This window comes from Ictalurus furcatus, chromosome 6, assembly GCF_023375685.1.
Source record: "Ictalurus furcatus strain D&B chromosome 6, Billie_1.0, whole genome shotgun sequence".
Classification (NCBI taxonomy): domain Eukaryota; kingdom Metazoa; phylum Chordata; class Actinopteri; order Siluriformes; family Ictaluridae; genus Ictalurus; species Ictalurus furcatus.
In genome coordinates, this window is record NC_071260.1 from 27,803,650 (window position 1) to 27,828,964 (window position 25,315).

Here is a 25,315-nt window from a genome sequence, read left to right on the forward strand (position 1 = left end):
TCCTCCGTGGTTTCAGAGTCTGCAGGTGAGAAACAAGCCAATCACACTGAAATCCAAAACCTGCCAGGCTGAAATGATAAGTGCAATCAAGTAGGAAAATAACACCAACAAATAAAATTAACTCAGCAGCTGAGGCTGCTCTGTGTTTCTATGTGAGATTTCACTCTTCTAGGAACTTATGTTGTTCCAGTTTTGCAAAAAAAAAAAAATGTATAGGAGAACCAGACAATGCACAGCTTTTATTTCTAAAGAGAACTATACATTCGCCATCCACTTTTTTAGGAACATTTATGCAGTCATCCAATCAGCCAATCATGTGGCAGCGGCACAGTGCATAAAATCATGCCGATACAGGTCAAGAGATTCAGTTAATGTTCACATCAAACATCAGAATGGGGAAAAAGTATCATCTCTGTAACTTTAACCATGGCTTGGTTGTTGGTGTCAGACAGGCTGATTTGAGTATTTCATAAACTGCTGATATCCTGGTATTTTCATTTACAACAGTCTCTCTCTCTCTCTCTCTCTCTCTCTCTCTCTCTCTCAAGATATTGAGATATATAAGATATATATATATATATGTATATATATATCTTGTGTGTGTGTGTATATATATATATATATATATATACACACATACACACACAAGATATATATACACACACACACACATATATATATTATATATATATATATATATATATATATATATATATATACATATATGTGCATTGTCCGGTTCTGCTGTATATTGAGCAAACTCTCTCTCTCTCTCTCTCTCTCTCTCTCTCTCTCTCTCTCTCTCTCTCTATATATATATATATATATATATATATATATATATATATATATATATATATATACGAATGAAAAAATAACAGAACCTCACTAGGAACCAAGTACAGGAAAGCAGAGGATGAATTTAAATGGGTGACAAAGACCTACAATGTGCTAGACGGTTTAAAAAGGTGCAAAAGTGAGAAAAAGGCTTTACCATAACTCTGTTTCCTGCACGAGCGAAATACTTCGCTTCCATAGTGGCAGAGGGGAGAGGAAAACAGGAATGCACTGTTACTATAGAAACCAGTCCCACCCCCAGTGAATCAGTCACACACACTCCCAATCCCTGGTTTAAAAAAATAAAACTGCTGAGCATGCATTTATTTCCTAACACTGTCACTGATAGCCTTTATGCTGACACATATGGGTTTGCATCAGAACTGTATTAAAAATATATATTGTTGCCTATATTTTACTGGAGGCTAGTTTTCTTTTTTTTTTCTTTTCTTTTTTTTTTTTTTATAAACACCCAATGGGAAGTATGGATGTTGTATAGTTGTCCAAGGCTGATTGTTCAGATATCACAGCACTAAAAAACTGACACATTCATCATTCCAGTCTCCCTAATACACATATTTGTCTTGTAACGGATAGATGCTACAGCATATCCACTCAAAAATCTAATTTAAGGTGAGACAGTTCATGTCTGAATGAATGTACACTTTAGGTTAAGTGTTCTTAAGGTCACTGTAAAGCAAGGTAAAAAAAAAAAAAAAAAAAAACATTGTAAAATTAATTAGGCTGTTAATCAGAGCAATGATTTGGTTTTCATTGTGAAAATGAATGCCTCGTTTCTATCTAACGGAGTAGATTAAATGCAAGTCATTGTGCAAAATTATTCAGTATTCATTATTCATTTGGCCTAGGATGTGTCGGCTAAATTGAGGTATTGTCAGTTCTCACTTAATCAGAACTCTCTCTGACAGATTTTTCTCTGGTGCATGACTGCCCTTTCTTTCTCTCTCTCTCTCTCTGTCTCGCACTCTCTCTCCCTCTCAAACACACACACACGCACCACAAATGCAATGAAAAAGGCACCAACATAGTAATCCCATCCCCATAACATCAAGCACAACACAAATGAAAAATGATAATTCAATCCAACCAAAAACAGATTTATTAAAAACACATAAAATATCAATCATATACTATGACATTTCATAAAATAACACAAACATGGTCAGCAATAAGATGAAGGATGCTTGCTGGAGAAACTGTATACATGGTGAAGCTCATTTTGATGCAGAGAATACATTATACTGAATTATCTCATTATCTGCTGTGTATCTGTATTACATGGTTAATAGTACATGGTTAAGTAGAGGCTTTCCAGCAGTGGCACGATAAGACACAAGTAGCGCTATTAAATATTCGTTCAGGTGCCAACTAAAGTAGAAGAATAAAGGATGGCTTGATGCTCAATTCAGATTTGTGTTTTTTTTTTCTGTCATTTATCACACGTTATTAAAAACATGGCATATACATATGATAATATTCTGGAGTGAATGTCATTATAATTAGACTTTGAGCATGATCTTAGATGTGCACTAGAACAAAAAGACAGCCTAGAATGCTTATCTTTTTTCCCCCCAATCCTATTAAATCAGATCATCAGCTCACTATCAAGCTCTTCATGAGCTCCACCGGGTACCTACTTTTTATTTTTTTATTTTTTATTTTTTGCAGAAAAACATAAAAATGTGCACAACTTCGATTGGTACTATAACTGTTGTGCAAGACCACTCAAGGTCCTTGTGTGTGTTTTTATGGACAGCATTTAATACTTCTAGCTAAAATGCATCCTCAATCTCAAGCACAAACCAAACTCTACGATCACCGACAGACTCCATGATGTGATTGTAAAATCTCTTTTTGTAATAACCTGTTATCTATAAAACCAAACACACCATGGGTAAACCGCCCAAATGTTCGGTTTGAGTGTCCAGTTTTCTGAAATAAAAAGAGAGAGAGAGAAAAAGCATTTCAGTGAACACAGTTCAACACGAGGGAGATCAGAATGTTTAAGCAAATCATGACAAATCAGATGATTGAAAAAAAAGCACATGCACATATAAACAGAAGAAGTGTCAGGACAACTACAGTGCCTGCCGTAAGTGTTCACCACGCTTGAACTTTTCTACATTTGTAGTGTTATAACCTGGAATTGAAATGGACTTAACTGAAATCTTTTAAATTCAATTACACAATAATAGACTTAATAGTGCTCCATGAAATGTTAAGTAAACACCTCTGATTGATTTTCTAGAACTTTGTTCCGGACTTGTTAATCTTCGTGATGCTGTTTGTTGAGGTAGGTTCTCTAGGAACAGGTGCACTGTGTATATTGAGATCATGAAACAATTTAATTGCACACAATTTAGCTCCATTCATCTAATTATGTGACTTCGGGTGGCAACTTGGCAACAGAACTAATTTAGGAGTTTTACACCAACAGGGTTGAATCCTTATGCAACCACAACTTTTGCTTCTTTCATTTGTAAATAATTTTCCAAACTAGATCATTTTTTTCCCTACCAACTTAACTTTTATGAGCGTTTTGTGTAGATTCATGACCAAGTCGGTTTAAGTTCCAGGTTGCAACACTCCTAAACATGGAAATGTTCAAGGGTGGTGAATACTTATGCAAGGTACTGAATGTTTGAAGCAAAAAAGTTAGAAGAAAAATAAAGCTCAAGCAGCCACCATTTTAAGCATGGCTTTTACTTTGTTGTGGGTCTGTCATTGTCCTATTAGCCTAGATTTAAATGTGAAATTGGGGCAGTTGGTGACCAAGAGGCTCATAAATTGGGTTGATATTTGGACCAGCTACACCTACAATGTCTCTTAAAATATCTATGCTCTGTCTAAACATTCTTAAACATCCTTATCGTAATCAAAAAGGATGGAGAAGACAGAGAATGGTAGACTCTCAGAAATAATTGTGCTAAACTATTAAGAATCCACACTTTCTTGTTGCTGGGGTGGTACCTTCAAGGGTACACCTTCTGTACCTTTAATATGCATCTTTGTCCAAGAAATGTGGATATAGTGCATGTTTAAAATGATTTGAGTTACATAAATGGACCATAATGAGATACAAAAAGCTATACAGATATACTACATGGATCTTTCTGAGTAAAAGATACAAATGAAAGGTACAAAAGGTATATACTTGATGGTACCACCTCAGGGAGAAGGAACAGTAATATCCATGGTGCTGGAACAGTTAATATCCTTTTTTATTAGAGTGTAGTGTAATGGGTGCACTAACAGGATCCTAAATTGTTTAAAAGATTGTTTTTTTTTTTAACCTTGTCTGGCTACATCAGATATGTGGTTTGTGGCATATCATTCTTTTTTTTTTTATTGTAATGTATTGTGTAACCTGCCTCTGCAATTCTCCTGGCTAATAGCAATTTAAGGCAATAAATAAGGTGATATGGAGGTTGTGGCTGAGGCAGGGGATACGCAGGCTGGGATCGGCATGCCTCCTGTCACTCCCAATTCATTAGCCATGGTGAAAGAGATGCACTCGCAATGTCTTCGGCATCCGAGATTTCTGCCCTTCTCCCAAGAATAAGGTTAACTAATAGCATTAGTTATGGATGGTATCTGTCACAGTGGCAGAGGCTTATGGATGGAGCGGCAGTGCTAGAGGGTATTAGGAGAAGAAGGAAAGGAAGGAAAGCTTAAAATCAGGAGTCATACATTAAACACTGACAGAAATAAGAGTTTGTTCAGAGCAACAAGGTGTGTCATGTGTTTTTTTTTGGGGGGGGGGGTCCTGACACCTTTAGAATATTCCTCCTCCATCACATCCTGACATGTGGCACAATGTTTGGTGTTATAGGTTAATACGAGATCCGATCTATTTGGATGGGCATTTATGGGCCTTTAAAAATCTCTGAATAATTAATGAACAGAGTGGGATTCATAGTGATATATTACAAGGTAATTTTTCATTATTTCCCATGTTTAGCATCTTTATGAGGTTGAAAAACCAAGTAGCACTCGAGAGAGCAAGTAGCATGCATAATACACGAGAGACATTCTTCTGGCGCCTCAATTAGTCCAATCTGTGAACAAATAATGACATGCCACATAGTGTGCAAATGGCAAATGATGGTGACTCAGATCGTAATGCGAAATATTCAGAAACGATTTTCAGATGATCAGGCTGGATGATTTTTTCTTGCATCTGTATTTGTTATACAATCTTACATCTTTAACTGAGCATGTAGATGCTATGGATGAAGATTGTTTTTATTTGATAAGCTCTAATGTATGTGAATTAATGTGTATGCGGAATAATCTAAGCAATCATAATTTGTGGAGTTTGTTAAAGTAAAAAGCTTTAACTTTAAAGCAAAAGCTCAGTTTTTCCACTGTTGGCCCAAGTAATCATATTTGTCAATGATAAATATTGAGCAAGAAAGTTATTCAGTTATTCTTCATCCAAAAATAATCGAGCCAATCCACATCAGAGAGCATTATGAGACTCAGATAGTTATGAATGATAATCATTTGCTCTTTGACGATAACTGGGAAACGTCATCATGCTTCGGTGTAATAATATGTTGGTGGTAATGTGTGAAATGTGTGAGGGTTTGTATGATGTCAGCATTGTATCTCTGATTCATGTTTTTCTGATATTGTTCCTTTGTCCCAAGACGTTCTGAAATCCCCATCTAACAGAGAACAACTAGCTCCTGTTACATTTTCCAAACTAACACCCATCTAGTGAACACAGCCAAAGACCGATAGGCTCAGCTAGCCAAGAGCTGGCTGCCCAGCGAGGATCTCCAGCCTGCCATCTGTGCCTCGAAGAACACAGCCACGTTCGCCTTTCTGGGTCAGATATGAGTAAACAGGCCATGTCCACTATATGGTGTTGACATTCAGTCACTGAGTATTAGGATGCACTAGGGAAATGAATGCGAAAAAGGACAGTTTTGGCTCATTATCTACTGTAGAAATACAGCCCAGAAAGTGCAATAAACTATTGAGCTGGCATAATTGGGAAGAAAATCGGAATAGAACTAACAAGATGAGGATGAAAAGTCAAACAGGCTGTGGTCCAAAGAAATAAAGAAAAGAAAATTAGCTTTGGGGTTTAGTTGGTAAATCAGTGGACCGTGTGATGGTAGGCATATCGAACTTTAAAACAAAATGGTGTGTTTCTAATTCAATTATTTTGATGATTGCAGAGTATAATCAGTTACTTGGACTGTTTGCACTATTGTGCCAGTTGTTGTTGGTGTTTTTTTTTCCAATCCTGTTTAGGTTTCTACATTGGGGTTGTAAGTTATGCTTTTGTTCTCACTTAAATAAACATTGTTGTAATTTTCAGTGTGTAATGTAGCACTGAAGGGCTTTCTACCTTATTTCATTATGCAGTATACATTATGACAATGAAGTAGATTTTGACTTACATTTAAAAAAAAAAAAGTCATTCTTTTTAATCGCATTGAATCTATTTGAACAAATAAATAAAGCCTTTTCTGCAGAGCTGAGGTTGTGGATAGCTTCTCAATATGAATGCATTGTTATTGACATCAATATTAGTATCGGGTATCCATCTGCTATCGTGCTCATTTACTCATACTTGGAAAAATTGCTCTGATACCAACCTCTGTCCTAATGTGAAACTGTTTGATGTAATTCTAGGGTACGTCGCCATGCCAGTGTAGAGACAACATGAACTGACAAGGACGTATTCCATGATTAATGACACCAATCAAAGCAAAGCAAACTGTGAACTGTTCTCTATGAAACATCAAGAGAAGGAACTACAGCATCTTCCTACAATACAAGTAACCTGGTAAAACATCTCAAACAAAACTCAGCACTAGGAATTCATTACTACCAGCACATGGCAGCAAGGAAATACTGCAGCAAATGCTAACTCGGTGAGAGAAATGTCTACAGATAATACTTGGTGAGTGAAAAGAACAGTCTTGCCTAGTATGTTGCTATTGATGATCATAAACTATCGTTCGCATTGGGTGCATTGATGACAGTAAAGTGTACTTTACTTAAAGCTGTACAGAATCACTTTTCTGAAGAGCTTCTCCACTGCAGCTGAACTCGATCTACCTAGCTAGCTAATGTAATTCATTTATAAAGAATTTATAAGGAATGAGCCTAGTATAGTATGTGCATAGACACATAAATAGACTGGGAAATATAAATAGAGCTAAATAGAAAGTTCTATGACATCGTTGATTCCTTAATACTTAGAAGGTTGCTCATTTTGGTGTCAGTATTGGTACCAAACAACAGGTATCGATGGTATCGATGCATCCCTACTTCTCAACATTACATTTACTGACGTTTGCATATTAATGATGCTTCCTCCAAAAATCAAGATGACTGTTGTGGAAAGATTCGATTTTTTAAATTTTATTTAAATACAGCGAGCACCTTGAAGAGCTCCAAAATCATAGGAGTTCATACCAGAGCTTTGTCTAAACAAAAATCACAGTGAACAGAAGAGCTGGAAAATTTGGTCTCTGGTCACTTGTTAAAAATATCATTACAGTTGCATATTTATATTACCATTGCATAAATCGCTCTAGGTCTCGAGCATGTGATGTCTCGTTTAAATTCGGCTTTGTGAGTCCTGTAAGCCATTTAATTCTTGTCCAACCAACTTTCATCACACACACAGCTGCCATGTGGTAAATGAGTCACTTAACACTTTGGATTGCACATCCCCCGCAGTCACCCAGGGTGCTTGCTCATTGTGGTTGATCTCGAGTCAGCAGCTGAAGTTAGCAATGGAGGCCAGACTCATATCACACCCTCTCCTTATAGTTATCACACACTGTTGTTCTTTATGGATCTCTTACTGGGTCTGGTTATGCCAGTAGGTTTATTAACAGCGTATCAAGCCAAATATGTACATTTCGGTTAAATCAGAGAGGGAGAAAATCTAGTTCATTGACATGATTATTTTTCACCTAAATTGTTTGGACCAGTGGTGACAGTTTTTCATCAGAAAAGAATACTGGATTAAATACTGGTCATCAGTGAATAGATTTATATCTGGATCCTTACAGTTTCTATGTAGAATATCTGATTTTGGCAATAATTCAGGTGTTTATCTTTACTTGTCAGTAATTTTGAGTTATCATTATTGGTAATTTAATAATGGAAAAATTCTGGGGCTACAATACATTAGTCAGACAATAAGTGGATTTCTTTGTAACTACATGACATATGAACCTCTAGTCAATTTGCAACCTGCAAATAAACCCAGCAATAAAGGAATAATTTGAATTATAATCGAAAGTTTCTGCCACAATTTTTTTTTTTTTTTTTTTTTAATATAAATGGTAAACATGTATTGAAGCTTTTTTATGGTTTCAGATTTGTTTTGGTTTTTTTTTTTTTTTTTTTTTTTTGCCTGGGGAGCTTTAATCCAATTTAAAATATTCCAGTATGCTGTTTACACACATCTTTAAAAGTAACAATTGTCAAAATCTGATACTTTTTTAAATTGTGCTTTTAAATGCAATTGCTCCGCGATGGATTGCCACCCTGTCCAGGGTGTACCCTGCCTTGTGCCCCATGCTCCCTGGGATAGGCTCCAGGTTTCCCTGTGACCCTGAAAAGGACAAGGGGTATAGAAGATGGATGGATGGATTTAATTGCAATCAGTGTTTCTATAATAGTAGAAACACTAACATGTCTATACAGGTAACTTACATGACTGGGCTTAATCATGCTCCAGTCATTATTAACACTATCAAATGTGAAGTGAAGAATAAGTGCTATTAATGTTCGGTTTTACAAAGCTGGAACATATAGTAACAGTGGTGTCTTTGCAATCCCCATCTCTTAATCTCATCCTTTCTCCACCTGTCTGCCTCCGTCTGCAGACTAAAGATCCAATTATCTCTCCTTTTCACCCACCCCATATTTCCTCCTCTGCCCTTCTCTGTCCATCACATCCGCTTTCCCACTGATTTCCATAATAGCCCTGAGAGCCAAGGAAAAAGGGAACACATCACGTTTGCACATCTCATCTGTGAAATGTCGGTGTGTTCTGAAGAAAAGATGAAAGTGTGGAAATATCCTGCTTTTCAGATTTGGCTGAAGATAAAGTGTCTTGGTTTGCTGTCTATCTTTTCTATCTTTGTTTCTGCGTGTTTTGTTTCCTGACTTGTAGTGTGGCACGGACACCGTTTTCCCCCTCTTTGTAATATTGATCTAACACTAGAGCATAGAGAAGAGTGCCTTCATGGATCCTTCATGGATAACAGAACAAAAGAATTACTGATTGATCGTACAGCATTGATGCTGCACTAGGCCCAGTTACAACTAGGAAATATTGCATTTGATCAGTAAAATAAGGTTAGATGACTATTATTAATCCACACTTTCTTCGTAAAATAAATGATTTCTTACGAATAATGTATTGTGCATTCTAGTTGGTTGATTCAAATGGAAAAACAAAACAAACAAACAAACAAACAAAACCCCCCGAAACAATCTGCACCATAAGGGATAATGAGATTGCTGTTACATGCAATTTTGCTTTATTAGTCTTTGACCTGTAATAACCTACATGCTGATTTGCCATATGTTACTCCCTTTCTGTGGTGGCCCTTAAAAATGCAGAGCCTTATAAATATCCAATGCTTATATTGTTTGTAGTTTATACTTAAGCGAAAAAAAAAAAAAAAAAAAAAAAAAAAAAACCTGGAATAAGTATAATTCCACAATTTTGCATAATTGACTGATGATTTTTCTGCTTGCTGTTAGAACCCAACCATTTTTATTACTCAAAAGCACCTCCATAGAACAAGACATGTGCAAGACAAGCTCTCATTACCCACTGTCCATCATGCAAAAGAAAAATAATGAATTGCATTTTCATTGGTGTGTGATCATGTATGCACTGTCACTTTGTTTACAGATGAAGGGTGGGGCTCATCAGTCACATCGTATCATGGTGTATCCCCATAAAGGGAACTAAAACTAGGGCAAAGATCACACAGGCTACACACACCGAATGACGAACATAGCACATATAGGTTAAGCTGTGACATCAAAACACTTCTAAGTCAAATAGATAGAGAGGAAGTTTAAAGGAAGAGGCATGCAGGACTGACCTGGAAGCGTTTCTTGGACCAGATTTTCTTCATGGTCTGGAGTAATCCTGGTCTTCTCTTGCGTTTGGGGGAGCCCGGGGTTTCTGAGACCTGGGGATTCACAGTTAGACCTGGCGCTGACCCGATCACATCAATAAAAGCATTACCAGGATCCAGTGTCGATCTGAGACGAAGTGATACTTGGGAGAAGAAAATGAGTTGTTCTCAGTTGGCTTGAGCAAATGTCATTTTGTTCTGAGAGAAAAACATTTTGTAAAAAAAAAAAATGATAAAATTTTCCGTTCTTCTCTCAGAACTTGAGTCCTCCTTCAGTTAAAACTTAAACAAGGGATCGCACAAAAGACTGGACCATCTTTCAGTTTAGGATACGAGTCAAACTGCAGAGAAGAAAAGATCACAGCTCGGAAAAAGAATAATACCAAAAAAAAAAAAAAAAGATAGAAACCTTGACAGATGGCACTGCCTGCTCTCCTCTAAAGCTCCTGAGAGATTTAATGTTCAGGAGTCCCACTCAAGGTGAGTGGCGTCAAAGCTGGAACTAAACCATCAACACTGAGCACAGAGCTGTGCTGTATAACCAACACAGGAGAGCCTGCTCAGACAATAGCACCACCACAGAGAGAGAGAGAGAGATGAGAGATGAGAGAGGGGGGAGGGATAGCATACGTGCAATCCTACCCTGCTTTACAGAGAAAGAGAGAGAGAGAGCTAAACAGAGAGGGAGAGAATGAGTCAGCCCTAAAGAGAGCATCATGGAGAGATGCAGACTGGCAAAGCATTTCGTTCTTCTGTCTTCATTATTCTTCTTTATACCCCTCCCTTCTCTCCCCTACTTCCACCCCAATTGTGTATCCAAGTGAAGCTGTATATGTGTGTGTGTGTGTGTGTGTGTGTGAGAGAGAGAAAAAGAGAGAGAGAGAGAGAGAGAGAGAGAGAGAGAGAGAGAGAGAGCGAGAGACTTAGCCTTCTCACCCACAGCCTGTGTAATATGCTCAGAATCAGTGCCCATGATGTCCCAGCAGTCTCTAGGCAATTGTTATGTTTTACTTAAATAGCAATCAACAGTGGCAATTTTTACCAAAGCATCAGGTTTGCCATATTTTCCTTCGTTTCTCGATGATGGGCACAAACAGAAAAAAAGATTAACTCGACACTGATTGTTCCACTGAAGGGAACCTTTAAAGGTTCTCTGTAGACCCCTCCCTATCAGAAAGAATTCCATGTAGAACCCTTTTAAGAAGCCATGTCTTTAACTACCAAAGAACCCTTAAAGGATATTTTTTTTCTATAGTTATTTTTATAGATATTTCGAGAAGCACTAGAATAAACTAAACACTTATTTAACTAAATATTGCAGAATATTGATCGCAAACAAATAAATTGCAAATGAATTCTTATAGTGTTGTGCTTTTGGTATTTGATCATTTGTTCATAGCACAATGCTTAATGAATACTAGAGAAGTGGGGATCTATCTGAAAATAAATAAATAATTAAAATAATAGACAAGGTGGAGGGGGGAAATGAGATCATGGTTCACCAGTGACCCAAGGTATGCATTAAATGGTTAAGGGTTCAGTTTTCTCAGTGGGGAAACACTTAAAGGTTGTATGTAGAACCCTACAACAACGGTATCCCCTGTCAGAGATGATTCAAAGTAAAACTCATTAAAAAAAAAAAAAAATTAAAAAACATAAGGCCCCTTAACTTTCCCAAGAACCATTGAAGAACCATTTGTTTTTAGTGTCAGATCTTCATACTCATACCATTTTTCCTATTTTCCATATTTTTTTAATAAATAAAATATGAAACAACAAAGAATTTTGCAGTGACAGCATACATATTGGGAAAAAAAGATACATCTAAAACCCTTAAGATTTTTTTCATCATGTCTGTGTGGGGTCTTATGCAGTGTTCAAATTGGGGGGTCCCATAAGCATTAAGGTACCTCCTATAAGGCCCCCCCCAAAAAAACAGGTCCCCTGGTGTTTCATTGAAACTAGAATACTTCAAACATAAATATTGTCTGTTATTTGTCCCGTTTCATAAGTAATCCACATTAGATTTTTACTCTGAACATGCTCAAGTGCGCCAAATGATTCAAAATGAGTGGATCCTCATTTTTACCTCACAACCATGGTAAGATATAATTCTTCTTTTTTTATGATTGTTTGGTACACCTAATTTATTGATATTGAATACACACTTATCTCTGAACAGACACTAGGTTAGAATTTTAATATGCAAGTAGTCTTTCTTTATCTAACACTATGTTAGCTCACTATCGGACAATTGTAACTAGCCATGATTAGGAGAACATAAAATAAATACTGAAGTAAATTATATATATATATATATATATATATATATATATATATATATATATATATATATATATATATATATATATATAAAATCAGGTCATGGTATAATTTATTTATTTATTTGATATTGAAAATACAGCAACATCAAAACCTTGGTTAGCGAATTTCAAAATCTAGAAATCTAGAAATCTTAAGGTTTCTTTGGTTTGCCACTGTGGAAAATCTTCTGGCTTTCCAGAGTGGAAAGGAAAGGATCTGTATAAAACCTTACAAGTGAGTGCTTCCCAATCAGAGAGAGTTCCGCGCAAAAAGGCTTGATGAAGCAAATAGCTAAGCAACTATCTACAGAAGCCTTAAGGAACCCTTTTTTTTTTTTTTTTCAAAAAGTGTAGAGTTTTGTTCCACTTAAATCCAGAAATGTGATGCAAAATTGGAAAGGATTATTTGAAGAACATCAATATGTAACTCTTTTATAGCTCAATCCTCCTTACTCCCACTCCAACTCATGCTCCTATATTTCCTTTATTTTGTTTCTCTATGAACTTCCCACCACTGTTACATCCAGCCTCAGCTCACGATCTATACTTTGCTTCATGCTAGTAAATAAGCTGGAGCCCTATCTCACAGCAGTTTGTACATTCCTTTTGCATTTGTATTCACACCTCAGATCTTCAAGGCCATGTAAAATAAAATAGTAAAATCTAATTTTACTTTAGCTACACTTTAAAGTAAAAACCATGTTACTTTCATTTTGAAAAAATGCAAACATACTGTGTGCTAAACTGCTCTTTCTTCTTAAACCATCTTGACTGGGTAACTAATGACATGTGTACTGTTTGTCATGTTTTTATTAGTCTTAGATACAAATTTCTGCCATTTAATGATACCAATTTTTGCAAATTTGAACAGTAAAATCATAGATGTGATTGAAACTAGATTTTACTCATAAACAAGTCTAATAAAGCAAATAATTCTGTCATTATTCACTGCATTTTGACCTTCCACATGTGCATACTATAATTCTTTAGTTTTCCTCACAAAATCATAAATAATGAACTAATATTAAATAATGCGCACTGCAAAAAAAAAGACATCTTAGTAAGTAAAAATATCTTATAAAATATAGTCACATTTATCTAGTATTTCTTATAATACGATTACCATAAACCAAATATAAGATTAAGTTAAATCTATTTCTACTGTAGATGTTTTGTTTTTTAATTATTGATAAATATCTACAGATCAGACTGAGCGAAACAATCCACAGCAGTACAGACATGATTAGATACTGTGTGTAGAACAAAGAAAATGAACACATTTAAATGAATAAGCCAAGAAAACATATCCCTGTTTTTCCTCCTAGTCAGAGATCTGCTCAGGATGTACGTGTGTAATAGAGAGGGCATATTGGTTTTGTCAATAAAATGCACTCCCATCCTGCAACACTGCTTCCATAGTGTTTAATTATGCCCTGGATTTACATGCTCAGTTTTCCAGTACACACCTGCTGCCTGCATGAGTGCATCTACGTTCTGCACAGACAACCCACAGGAGAACATTACAACAGAGCAAGGAGAGTGTGAACACATGGGCGGAATGAATAATGAGAACATCCAGTGGAAATAAAATATGAAAATACCTTTTTGGTCAACACTGGGTTTTGCCTAAAACAATTTTAAAGTCTAGTTTCGGGTACCTTCCTGGAAAGACCTTTTTTTTTTAGCTTTGGTACAATAAAGAACTCTAGTAATGAAGAATATCTTTAAAGATGAACATAGCATGAGCTACAAGATACGTTTAAATACTCTGTAGTGTCCAGTAGAAGCCATGAGTTAGTCTTATTTTCCATTTAATTGCAGATGTCTCGGGTTATTCGTATTGTCTTGAGCAAGTTGGCAGAACGTTTCATTCACGATCAATTGTCTTATCTTATGTCATCTTATCTATTGCCAGTAACTGCTTTATCCTAGTCATGGCAGGGCATCAGAGACCTTCACACCCTCTTTCACACCTTTACAATTTAGAGATAATTTTGTGAGGTAAAACAAAACTAGAGAACAAGAAACCCACTTGGAGAACATACGCAACTCCACACAGACAGTAAGTGGAGCTCAGGATCCGATCCTGGAGCTGTGAGGCATCAACACTACATGCTGTGCCACCATATGGTTATGTTTTTGCTTTCCAAATTAAAGAAATTCAAAACTTTTATTACACTTGTTAATTTTTCATTAAACTTCATACTATGACTTCAGCATCTATATCTAACTTATGGACTATTTCTTTATGACTCATCTGTAAACGTACATCTCTGTTTGGACATGTTAGGTGCTTACCGGTCAGTCTAAATGTGGTTCTGCTCCATCATCCTGGCTGTCAAATATTTTGAGATATTAAAGAGACTAATAATTTAGGCCTTCTAAAGAGGACATGTCTGGATAAAAAATGACATCTAGTCACCTGCTTCTCCTGGCTCTTTTTTATTTATTTTATATATTTAACCATTTACTTGTTTCATTTGTTTAATAAACACCTCGTCATCCTTGCACAAACCAAATCTTGCCCTCTATCACAAAACACTGAAGCCACACCAAAGCAAGGTCTCCATATGCCATAATCAAAACTCAAGCCACACATCTTTGAGCAGCTAATAGCCCGGCTCTGTTATCGGATCAGCAGATTCATATTTTATATCCAGTAGTCGAAGAGAGAGATGCCTTTTAATTAATAGTGTGTAACCAATGCAGTAAACGTCTCAGAAATACAGGGAAATAAGGTACATTTACAATGGAGTAAATAGCATTAATCATTGTTCCTGGGATTTAAATTGTTTTACGATTTTATAATCTGCAATTACTCATTTTTTTTACATTGAAAATCCCTGAAAACCTTTCCCCCCACAGATTCGGAGTCAAAAGTAGCATAAATTTTGTATATTTCTAGTGGTATACTGATCACATTAAGCTGCAGAAATATTCTTGAGGGGGGATCAAATCTAAAATCTAACATTAACTTGACAGTGAAACTATTAGGGTTGAGCAATACATTATATCAACAGGTCTCATTGATGGCATAATAAGAATGGTTATACATAGAAACACACTTAAAGACAGATAAGCAGCTTTATTTATTATATAGATTTTTCAAGTTTCAAGTTTGTAATGCTCTACTGTGTACTACACTACACTGTACACTACACTGTAAACTTAAATGTTTCAAAATAACCATTTCATTCAAACCAAAATCCACTAATCTAAGCCATTTGTCCTTTTGTGTAATCTGTACTTTTATTGGACAATGTGTCCTTAGTCTATCTACTCATAGTTTCTTCTAAAGGCATTTTGTGGAAAACAGGACGATAGAGTAAATAATCCACCGTGTTCATGTTCAATACACCTGTGACTGTCTCATCACTGCTGTCGATGTCTAATAAATAGAAATCAAATCTAGGGGGTGGTTCAATCTGTGTAATCAGCTGACACAAATGTCACTGATAGGCTGCATGACTCTACAATCTGTGCTAGAAAGAAATCAGCCTCAGCTTTGCTTCTTAATACTGTTCTGTGTACGCCTCTTATGACCATCGGTGGCGCTGTTGCACTTAGTAGCACAAAACTCTTAAATTTTATTTATTTATTTTTTTTTAAATCCACCTCTAGTCAATTGTTTACAGCCAATAATATGATGTAAATGGCCAAAACTAAAATATTTTATTGATGTTGAAAATGTTTTGAAAATGCTGAAAGCCCTGCTAGCCCATTTATACAAGCCACCCTTGCTTAAAACAGCGTGACCATTGCTGAGATGGTTTATTAAGCTACATCGGAAGTGAGAGGATCAAAACCTCAGTTCTCAACATAGGTTCTTCCAGTCCAGCTCCAAACACAGCAGAATAGAGTAGACCAAGTCTGAGGATCAGTGCTTATTGAGTGGAGGAGGATTGGAAACCAGTATTGAAAAAAAGTGAACTAGCAGGGGGCTAACAGGATTCCTATACTGCCGGATGACCCAAAGAGCTCTATCTCTCATTCCTCTATTCCCTGACCTCTCTTTCACTCTGAGAGAGAGAGAGAGAGAGAGAGAGAGAGAGAGAAAGAGAGAGAGAGAGAGAGAGAGAGAGAGAGAGAGAGATAGAAAGGGAGAGAGGGAGGAATTGATCATTTGGTGAGCCAGTGATGCTTTCCTCCTGACTGATATTGATTTGGCCCAGGTGCAATCACAGCCTTGAGCTCGATCTGAACAAGTGCCAGGCAGGGAAGATGACACGTTTATGTGGTTTACACCTGTCACATATGTGCACCCGGGAGATAGAGAATGAATGCTAAAACACCTGACCTGGTTCACTCCAGCCAAGCCTATTGCTTTAGTTCTACAGCGTGGGAGAAGATTAACAACTGCTGTCATTGTGACTAAAGTACTGATGAGCTGATGCATGTACCACTGACTCATCTACATGTGTACTTTTTTTACATAACCTTCTTCTCTTTAGAAGCTGTATGAGTTCAGAATAGTCAAAATAGCTTAGAATAAAGAGTTAAAGAAGGAAAAAGACACACAAGTATAGAGCTTAACTAAAGAATACAGTCGGCAGGCTTCACCTCATTAGCATGGTGGTACTCTGGTACAAATGCGAAGAAATGAACTGCTGTGGAAATTGGTTATGGCAAACAAACAAACAAAAAAATTCTTACAGAAATTACATAGAGCTAACTACCTCTAGCTTTATGAGTCCACTGATTAAATCATAGAGATAATGAGAGATAGAGAGAAGGGAAGAGAAAAAGAGAAGCCAAGCTGCAATGTGACTGCCTCTGAGACCAGACTGTTTGGAGGCTGAATCATGTCTCAAATGCCGGATGCATTTTCTGAGTAAACCAACCAATCTGATCGTCGTCAACCCTCCACTGGTAGCCTGAAATCAGTGGTAGAAAGGCGGTATGATTAACCGCTGAAGACATTGTACAGGAGTCGTGCCTTCTAGTCAAGTGGTAAGTAAGTGGTGCTCCAAATCTGACACACTGGTGCTCTCAGGCTCAGTGGCTTCACCCCAGGGAGTCATCCAGTGAAATGCATGCGGTCTTAAAAGCATAATGTAATCACTAAAAGAACACCAAGAACAAAAACATATAAATTATGCTTCTGACACTTTAGTGGTGAGTGTGACTTTATGTTTTTTAAGGGAATGCTACTCAGTGTGTGTGTGTACATATGTGTGTGAGAGACAATGCATGGTGACTCAGTGTTGCGTCAGTGGTGTATATGTGAGCACAAATGGGCTAGCAGGGCTAAGCTCTCCCTGTTTTAAAGAAAAAAAATATAAAAACAAAGCTATGTTTTAGCCTCCACATTGTCTTATTTGCTGTTAAATATGACTTAAAGTGGATTTTTTTTTCTTTTTTTTTTTTACTTTTGTGGAACCAATAGAATGAACACCACCAGCATTAATAAATAAAAATGCAGAGAATGGTGTGTAGAAGTGAGGCTGGGGCTGATTTCTTTCTAGCCTAGACTGTTGATTCATCCAGCCTATCACTGACAGTCATATCGAGTGAGATTTTGTGTGCATTGGGGCTAATTTATGTACAGTAAACTGTGCTTCACTGATACATCTGTAAAACGACATCGGTGTGTTACCGGGTGTCATAAACATGAACAAAGTCTAATAAAATGTCTTTGGATGAGAAGTAAATAGTAAATAAATTAAAACAAAGTAAGTAAACTGAGCAGACATTGACCAGTCAATACCAATACTAAGGGAAGACAGAAGTGTACATTTTGTATGGTTTTAAAGAAGAGACACATCATGATTAAAAAATAAAAAAATAAACAAAAAAATAAAAAGCAATCACTACTTGTTTCCTATCTGTTCTTCATGTAGTGTGTTCCTGTGTGTATGTGTAATAGTTTTATGCCAATTATGGGACATAATTCATAATAGCAACAGCAAGTTATTCATACGTAATTGATTTTTTGTTTAGCCATTGTGTTAGCATAACATTTGCATAGCAATTGTAATGCTCTGTGGGTGTCTAAGGGTGTCTAAGATGGTGTGAGTGGCTAGTGGGTCATTAGTCAAGCACATGCAGAGATATATCATACACACATACTACACCCACTTTGCACAGCACATACTCTTTTTTTTTTCAATCTCTGAAACTCAAAACAAGACAAACAAAGGGCATAAATCTGAGGTTTTTAGCACCTTTCCACCAGTCAAAATGATGTGGCAGCATGTGGTAATAAATACCGAAACCACAAATTTTTATTATTCCCATCGCCAAATGGCTAGTCTATAATATTAGACACTTGACAAAGAAAACAACAATGCATTTTTAGAACTATCTGTGTTGTATTCTTAACAGTTCTTCCGTTCTTCTTCAACAGAGGGCTTCTTAGCAATCTTAGCAAGTGAAAATATCTTCCTATTATTATGATTACTACAAACAAAAATATAAAATTGTTCAACCTATTTCAAGACTTTTTATTATTCATTTCAAGTTTCAAATAGTCTTGTTCTACTGCAGATATTTTTTTGCTCATTAAAAGCATTTATTTCTAGAAAGAAACAAAAATGGTCTACCAATAGAACAAGAGTAGAACAATAATTATCTTATTATAGGAAATACTAGATAAATTAGATTATAGTCAAGATATTTTCTCTTGGTAAGATGTAAGTTTTTGAGTAGAACTCATTTATGAAAAGGGTGTTATTGAGGTTTTCTTTAGTTAAGGTTTAGTTAAGATAGTTAAGGACTCTTTAATTCCTAAAGGTTTCACCTTGGAACCCTCTTGGATCATAGGAAAGCCCTGTAGTAGAATTGTATGCGGCTTGGGAATGTGATGTCATGGTGGTAAGTGATGTCATGGGCATACCCATATTTGTTAGGGTTGCAAACAGCTTAGAAGCATTAACACAAAACTAACTTGCCTTATCCTCTGAGCAATATGCTACTGACAATCAGGTTCTCTGAGATGATACAGAGACACAAAAAATATTGTGATGTACAGTTATGCCAATGCGCCACATCCGAGAACTTTCAGAGAATCTCCCTTCATGAAAAAGCTAGCTACCAGTTACCGGCTACAAAACACAGGCTGAGCTGGTCAAGCTGGTAATTTCTAAATTATTGCTACTAATGCAACATCATGGAGAAGTTGTTTTTTGTTTAAGTACAGGAAGGCAATTAGAAAAATCTAAAAAGAAAAATGTATCAACCAATTTAAAACAGTAATTAGGGTGCTGGAAAATATCCAGCTGGCAAAGATGGTCTACCAGCTTGTCCAGCTTGGCCTGTGTTTTGGCAGAAGGTGCTGTAGCTGGATTTTTTCAGTAGAGAGAAATTTACACAGGGACTCAGCCATGGTAAGGATAGTTCTGCGTTTGGATGAGCATCTGTACCGATCTCCAATCAATAATTTGAAGAAAAATCTGCCTCTTAAACACAGAAATGTGGAAATTATCCTGATATCTTCTCTGCTGTTTGATAACTCTGAGATGAATAAACAAACAAACAAATAAATAAATAAATAGTGGTTCCACATTTGCCTCACATCCCCAGGGTTGGGGGTTCAAATCCCACCTCCAACCTGTGTGCGCAGAGTTTGCATCCTCTCCCTGTGCTTCAGGGGTTTTCTTTGGATACTCACTCCAATCCAAAGACATGCGTTGTAGGCTGATTGTCAGTTCCAAATTGCCGCAGTGTGTGAATGTGTGTACGATTGTATGCTGTGATGGGCTGCCCCTTCGTCTGGGGGGTCCCCAACCTCGTGCACCAATCCTGGGATAGGCTCCAGGCTCCCCCGCAACTGTGTGTAGGATAAGTGGTACGGTAAATGGATGGAAATAATGAAATAAATAAAACGAGCACTGAGGGAAATTCGAGTCAGTAAATGCTGATACTGACGGGAACGCACTCTGGGAAAACCCAATCCAGACTTCACTGCTGCACTCCCGTTAGCACACAGCTCCCATTCTGCCAAACACCCCACACTAATCTCTTTAGCACTGGATATACTCTGGCAAAAAAAAAAAAAAACAAGTGCTACTTCATCATTCCTTACAGTAAGAGAGGCTGGGGAGCTAATGGTGTAAGAGCACAGACAGCATTGAAGTGACCAGCAAGGAAAGCGATCCTTAATAGATCAGAGATCAGAGTGTGTGTGTGTGTTTGTGTGTTTTTTTATTTATACTCCAAGCAAGGCATCATTCTGTTAAAGAAAACCCTAGAAACTATAAGATTGTCTCGCTTCTTCGCCTTGGTTCTTTACAATGGGTGTAATCATTAGTAATAATAATTTCTCCTGTTTGAGCTTCTGAGCTGCATGACCTGAATTCATGGAATTTTACATTATCATTCCTAGCCCTATTTGGAAGCTTTTTTACAGAGGAAGTTCTCAAAATTTTGATAAAATTGTTGGATTTATGATAGATTATATACTGAAAATGGCATAAACATATACACAGAACTACATTTACTGTATCTATCCACATTTCACAAATGTAAGCATATTTAATTTGTAAGCATATTTAATTTGAAAAAGTTTCAATATACAGATGTTGCTGTGGTTCTCCGGTTTCCTCCCATTGTCCAAAAACATCATGTAAGGTGGACTGGCTGTTATGTATTGTTTTAAATATTGCCTGTTTTGGAAGTGTGGGCCAACAGAAAATAAATTAAAAAAGCAAGTGTGGGGCTAGTGTCATCTTTCTTTTTTCTTTGCTTTTTTCTTCCTTTTTCTGTTCCTTAGTCAGCATAATATCTAATAAGTAAATGGTTCTTAGCACTTAAGCAGTACCTTCCCTCCAAAAACATGTTCCACCAGGACTATCTATAATCACCTCATTTTGCTCCACCCCTGTGAAAAAATAAATATAAAAATAAAATAAAAAATCCACTGTGATTGCTACTTAAACAGGTTATCGCAGTGTAAAGTCTGGTAACATTAAACATTTAACTGGTTGTAGTTGATGGTTTTATATTTCTGTTATCTGTGGTTTAATGCTGATCAAATAGACCTAATGGACAGTTATAATTTCACATTAGTAATAAAGGTAAACCAAAAAAACAAAAACAAAGACTCGATTAAAATGCAACAATTCTGTCACTGCAAGTGCACACTGAATTAATCCTGGATGTGGAACAGAATTAGGAATGAATATCCTCTTGGAAATCATTAAATCCATTAGACCCTGTTAGGAACACGCTTAGTAGAAACCATTAGACAAAATCCCATTAGGAAGGAAACCATTTTTTTTCTTTCCTTTTTTTGCCCCCAGCAGGTCCTGATTTTGGCTTAGTACACTCAAAAACAAAACAGGATGTTTATACACACACAAAAAAAAAACAACCCTAATTATATAATGGTGTTTAATTGAGAATCCCCTGTTCAACACTTGAGCTATTTTTCAGAGTCATTTTTTTTAAGTTTGTGGGCATTCCACAAACACACAGTAATCCTACTACATGAGTTCCAACATCGCTAACAAGAAAAGCCAACCAGGCAGAGAGAGAGAGAGAGAGAGAGAGAGAGAGAGAGAGAGAGAGAGGAACAAACCCCTTAAAAAACCAAGTGTATGTCAGTGGATGATGTGGCTATTTTTTCGCAGATGTGCAACAAGAGAAACAAAACAGCAAGGAAATGTCTGGTGTAGAAAGGAAGAGCAGGAGAGAAAATGTGTAAGGTGGAGGGAAAAAAGTAAGAAAAGTATGAATGTTAAAAACAGCAAAATTTGCCAAGAGATGTGTAAAGCTTAATTCAGTTGAATGTTGAATTAAGTAGGTAGAGGTGCTAACACCTGCAGTTTCGGCGATTTGGGAGACACCTGAAAATGGCATGTTTTTCCGGTTTGTTTATTTTTATTCAGCTAAAGCAGTGGACAGAAAAACCGTGAACAAAATTCACTAAGTGGAAAAGCTGAGTCACTGAAAGTGGTCAGATGTGGGACATGAAAGCCGTGCATTTGCTCATAGTTCCTTTCATTTCCTAGGTGAACTTTGACCTGTGAATTCACAAGCCTCGACAATTACACATTGTTGAATGGCAGTGCCACGTATGGACAATAGTCTTAGTACTATTATTATTAATTTTATTCATTATGGAAGGAATAAATCATAGCAGGGTGTGCTGTTGTAGGAAAATTATCAACAATGGGGCGGTGTGATGCAACTCAATCAAGTGAAATAACTTTTTATTTGATAACAGAGACATGTCATGTTTAAATGTCTGCCATAATGCCATATCAAAAAGGCCTAAACTGCAGGTGTTCGTACCTCTAAATAAGAATCTCTTGGCAATCTCTGTTTTTTTTTTTTGTTTTTTTTTTAACATTCCGATTTACTTTTTTCTCTCCACCTGTCTCACCCCTCCTTACACTCAACTGCACTCTCCCACACATCTTTTTCATCATCTATACTGCACTTTGTGCCATTTCTCAACCACTTAAAAGTAATCGTCTCCTTTAATCTCCTTTGTTTTCCATCACAAAGACATACGCCTAGCCGTGCAGTCAGAGCCCTGCTATCATAGTGGGGCCAGTTTTGTAGAGTGCTGTGCTAACAGTCACAGTTACTGCTTTTGAAAGACACTATTTATCCCATCCAGATAGCAAAACACTTTTTGCAAGTAATAATGCTTTTAGCACCAGGAAACTAAAACTGTTCTTATCCTTTGGTCACTCATTGGGAACCAACACCAACTGAACTTTTAGGGCATTATGCTGTTTACCCTGGACAATCAGCCTAATGTACAAAATCAACACAGTGAAGGTTCAGGATCACCTGAACACTAGAGGAAAGTGCAGTGGATACACACTGATCTACTAAATCAGTTAGATGCTCAGGAAACAGATATGGCATTTTTCATAACTGTGCTGTTACTTGAATACAATACTGCTATTATCTTTCCCTCAATCTACAGCCCCAATTCCGAAAAAGTTGGGACACTATGGAAAATGCTAATAAAAACAAAGTGGAGTGATTTGTAAATGTACTTGTATAAATGTATAGACAAGATATTTGATGTTTTACCTAGTCAACTGCATAGTTGTTGTTTTTTTTTTTTTTTTATTTATTTTAAAATTGACGCATGCAACACGTTATAAAAAAATTTGGGACACGGGCAGTTTAGGAGTAATAGTGATGTGACAAGCTGAAATAAGAAGGTGATGTGATACAGGTGAGGCAATCGTCTAATCATGGTATATAAGGAACCTCCAAAAAAGGCCGAGTCCTTCAAGATGGGTCAAGGCTCGCCGATCTACCAACAGATGCATCAGCAAATAATCCAACACTTTGAGAAAAACACATTCCCCAAAGACAAATTGGTAGGATTTGGGGCATTTCACCTACAGTGCACAATATCTCAATATATCAGTGCATAAAGGGCAAGGCCAAAAACCACTTCTGAATGCGTGTGATCTCCGAACCCTCAGACGTCACTGTATTAAAAACCGTCATGAGTCTGTAATGGATATCCTGGCATGGGCTCGGGAATACTTTGGTAAACCTTGGTGTTAGACAACACCATTCACCGCTGCATCCATAGATGACAGTTAATGCTTTACTGTGCAAAGCAGAAGCCATACATCAACACTGTCCAGAAGCACCACTGACTTCTCTGAGCTCGGTCTCATCTGAGATGGACAGTAGCACAGTGGAATTGTATTTTGTAGTCAGACGAGTCAACATTTCAAATAGTTTTTGGACAAAACAGCCGTCGTGTTCTCCGGGCCAAAGAAGAAAAGCACCATTCAAGCTGTTATCAGCGTCAGGTCCAAAAGCCAGCGTCTGTCATGGTATGGGGGTGAGTCAGTGCCCATGACATGGGTAACTTGCACATCTATGAGGGCAGCATTAATGCAGAAAGATATGTACACATTTTGGAGCATCATACACTGCCATCCAGAGAAGGACAACGCTAAACCACATTCTGCCCGGGTTACAAGCGCATGGTTGTGTAAGCAGAGAGTGCGGATGCTAGCATGGCCTGCCTGCAGTCCTGACCTGCCTCTGATTGAGAATGTCTAGCACATTATCAAGCACAAAATAAGGCAACGAAGGCCCCGTATAGGTGCGCAGCTGAAGAAATGCATAATGGATAAATGGGAGAAAATTTTGCTTACTAAACTTAACCAACTGGTGTCTTCACTCAGCACCCAAGCTCTTAATAAGTGTTATTAAAAGAAAAGGTTATGTTACACAGTGGTGAACACTTGACTGTCTCAACTTTTGAGCCACTTGTCGAGCCACACATGATTTTATGAGATACTAGAGATCCTGATCCTTTCTGCTCTCCAGACCTGCCTGATCCGTTTCAGATGTCCTTCCTCTGGATGGAGCGCTGATCTACTCCAATTCCAGATTGCTGGGACTACGGTTGCTTCTAAGGCCAAACAAACTTCATATAAAACCATCATGAACTTTTTTACACTATCCGTTGTAACCCAGATGAGGATGGGTTCCCTTCTGAGTCTGGTTCCTCTCAGGGTTTCCTCTTCCTCTTAACATCTTAGGGAGTTTTTCCTTGCCACCGTCGCCACCGGCTTGCTCAATTGGGATAAATTTGTACATTTAAAATCTGTATACCGTGTCTATATGTTTCTGTAAAGCTGCTTTGAGACAATGTCTATTGTAAAAAGCGCTATACAAATCAAATTGAATTGAAATTGAATTGAATTGAACTTATTGGAGTGTGTTGCAGTCATCAGGTTTGAAATGAGTGTATATTTTCAAAAATAAATGAAATTCACAAAGTAAAACATCAAATAATGTGTTAATAATATGTTTTCAATATAGTACAGGATGCACTGAATTTTCAAATGACTCTTTTTACTCTTTTTTTTGCATTTTCCATACTGCCCCTACTTTTTCGGAATTGGGGTTGCATGTTACTGATGTTATAAACTGAATGAAGTACCTTAGTTCAAAGTTAATAATGGAATTGCTGACAAAAGTGCGATTCTGTTCTTTTCAGTTGGCATGTGCTTGCAATTCCATGACTTTTGCAACAGCCTTGATGTGAAATACGATGACTGA

At 37.0% G+C, this 25,315-nt stretch overlaps 1 protein-coding gene across 1 annotated transcript in view; it reads right to left on the minus strand.

Annotated features, from left to right (window-relative positions):
- The window catches only part of spegb (striated muscle enriched protein kinase b), a 104,984-nt gene that overhangs the window by 56,938 nt on the left and 22,731 nt on the right, over positions 1–25,315 (minus strand). The window contains exons 2-4 of the mRNA XM_053627445.1: positions 2,748–2,790; positions 995–1,029; positions 1–19 (exon numbers count right to left, since the gene is read on the minus strand). The exon at positions 1–19 is cut by the window's left edge and continues 80 nt beyond it. Of these exons, the coding sequence (XP_053483420.1) occupies positions 1–19; positions 995–1,029; positions 2,748–2,790 (97 nt within the window). The remainder of the gene's footprint in view (positions 20–994; positions 1,030–2,747; positions 2,791–25,315) is intronic.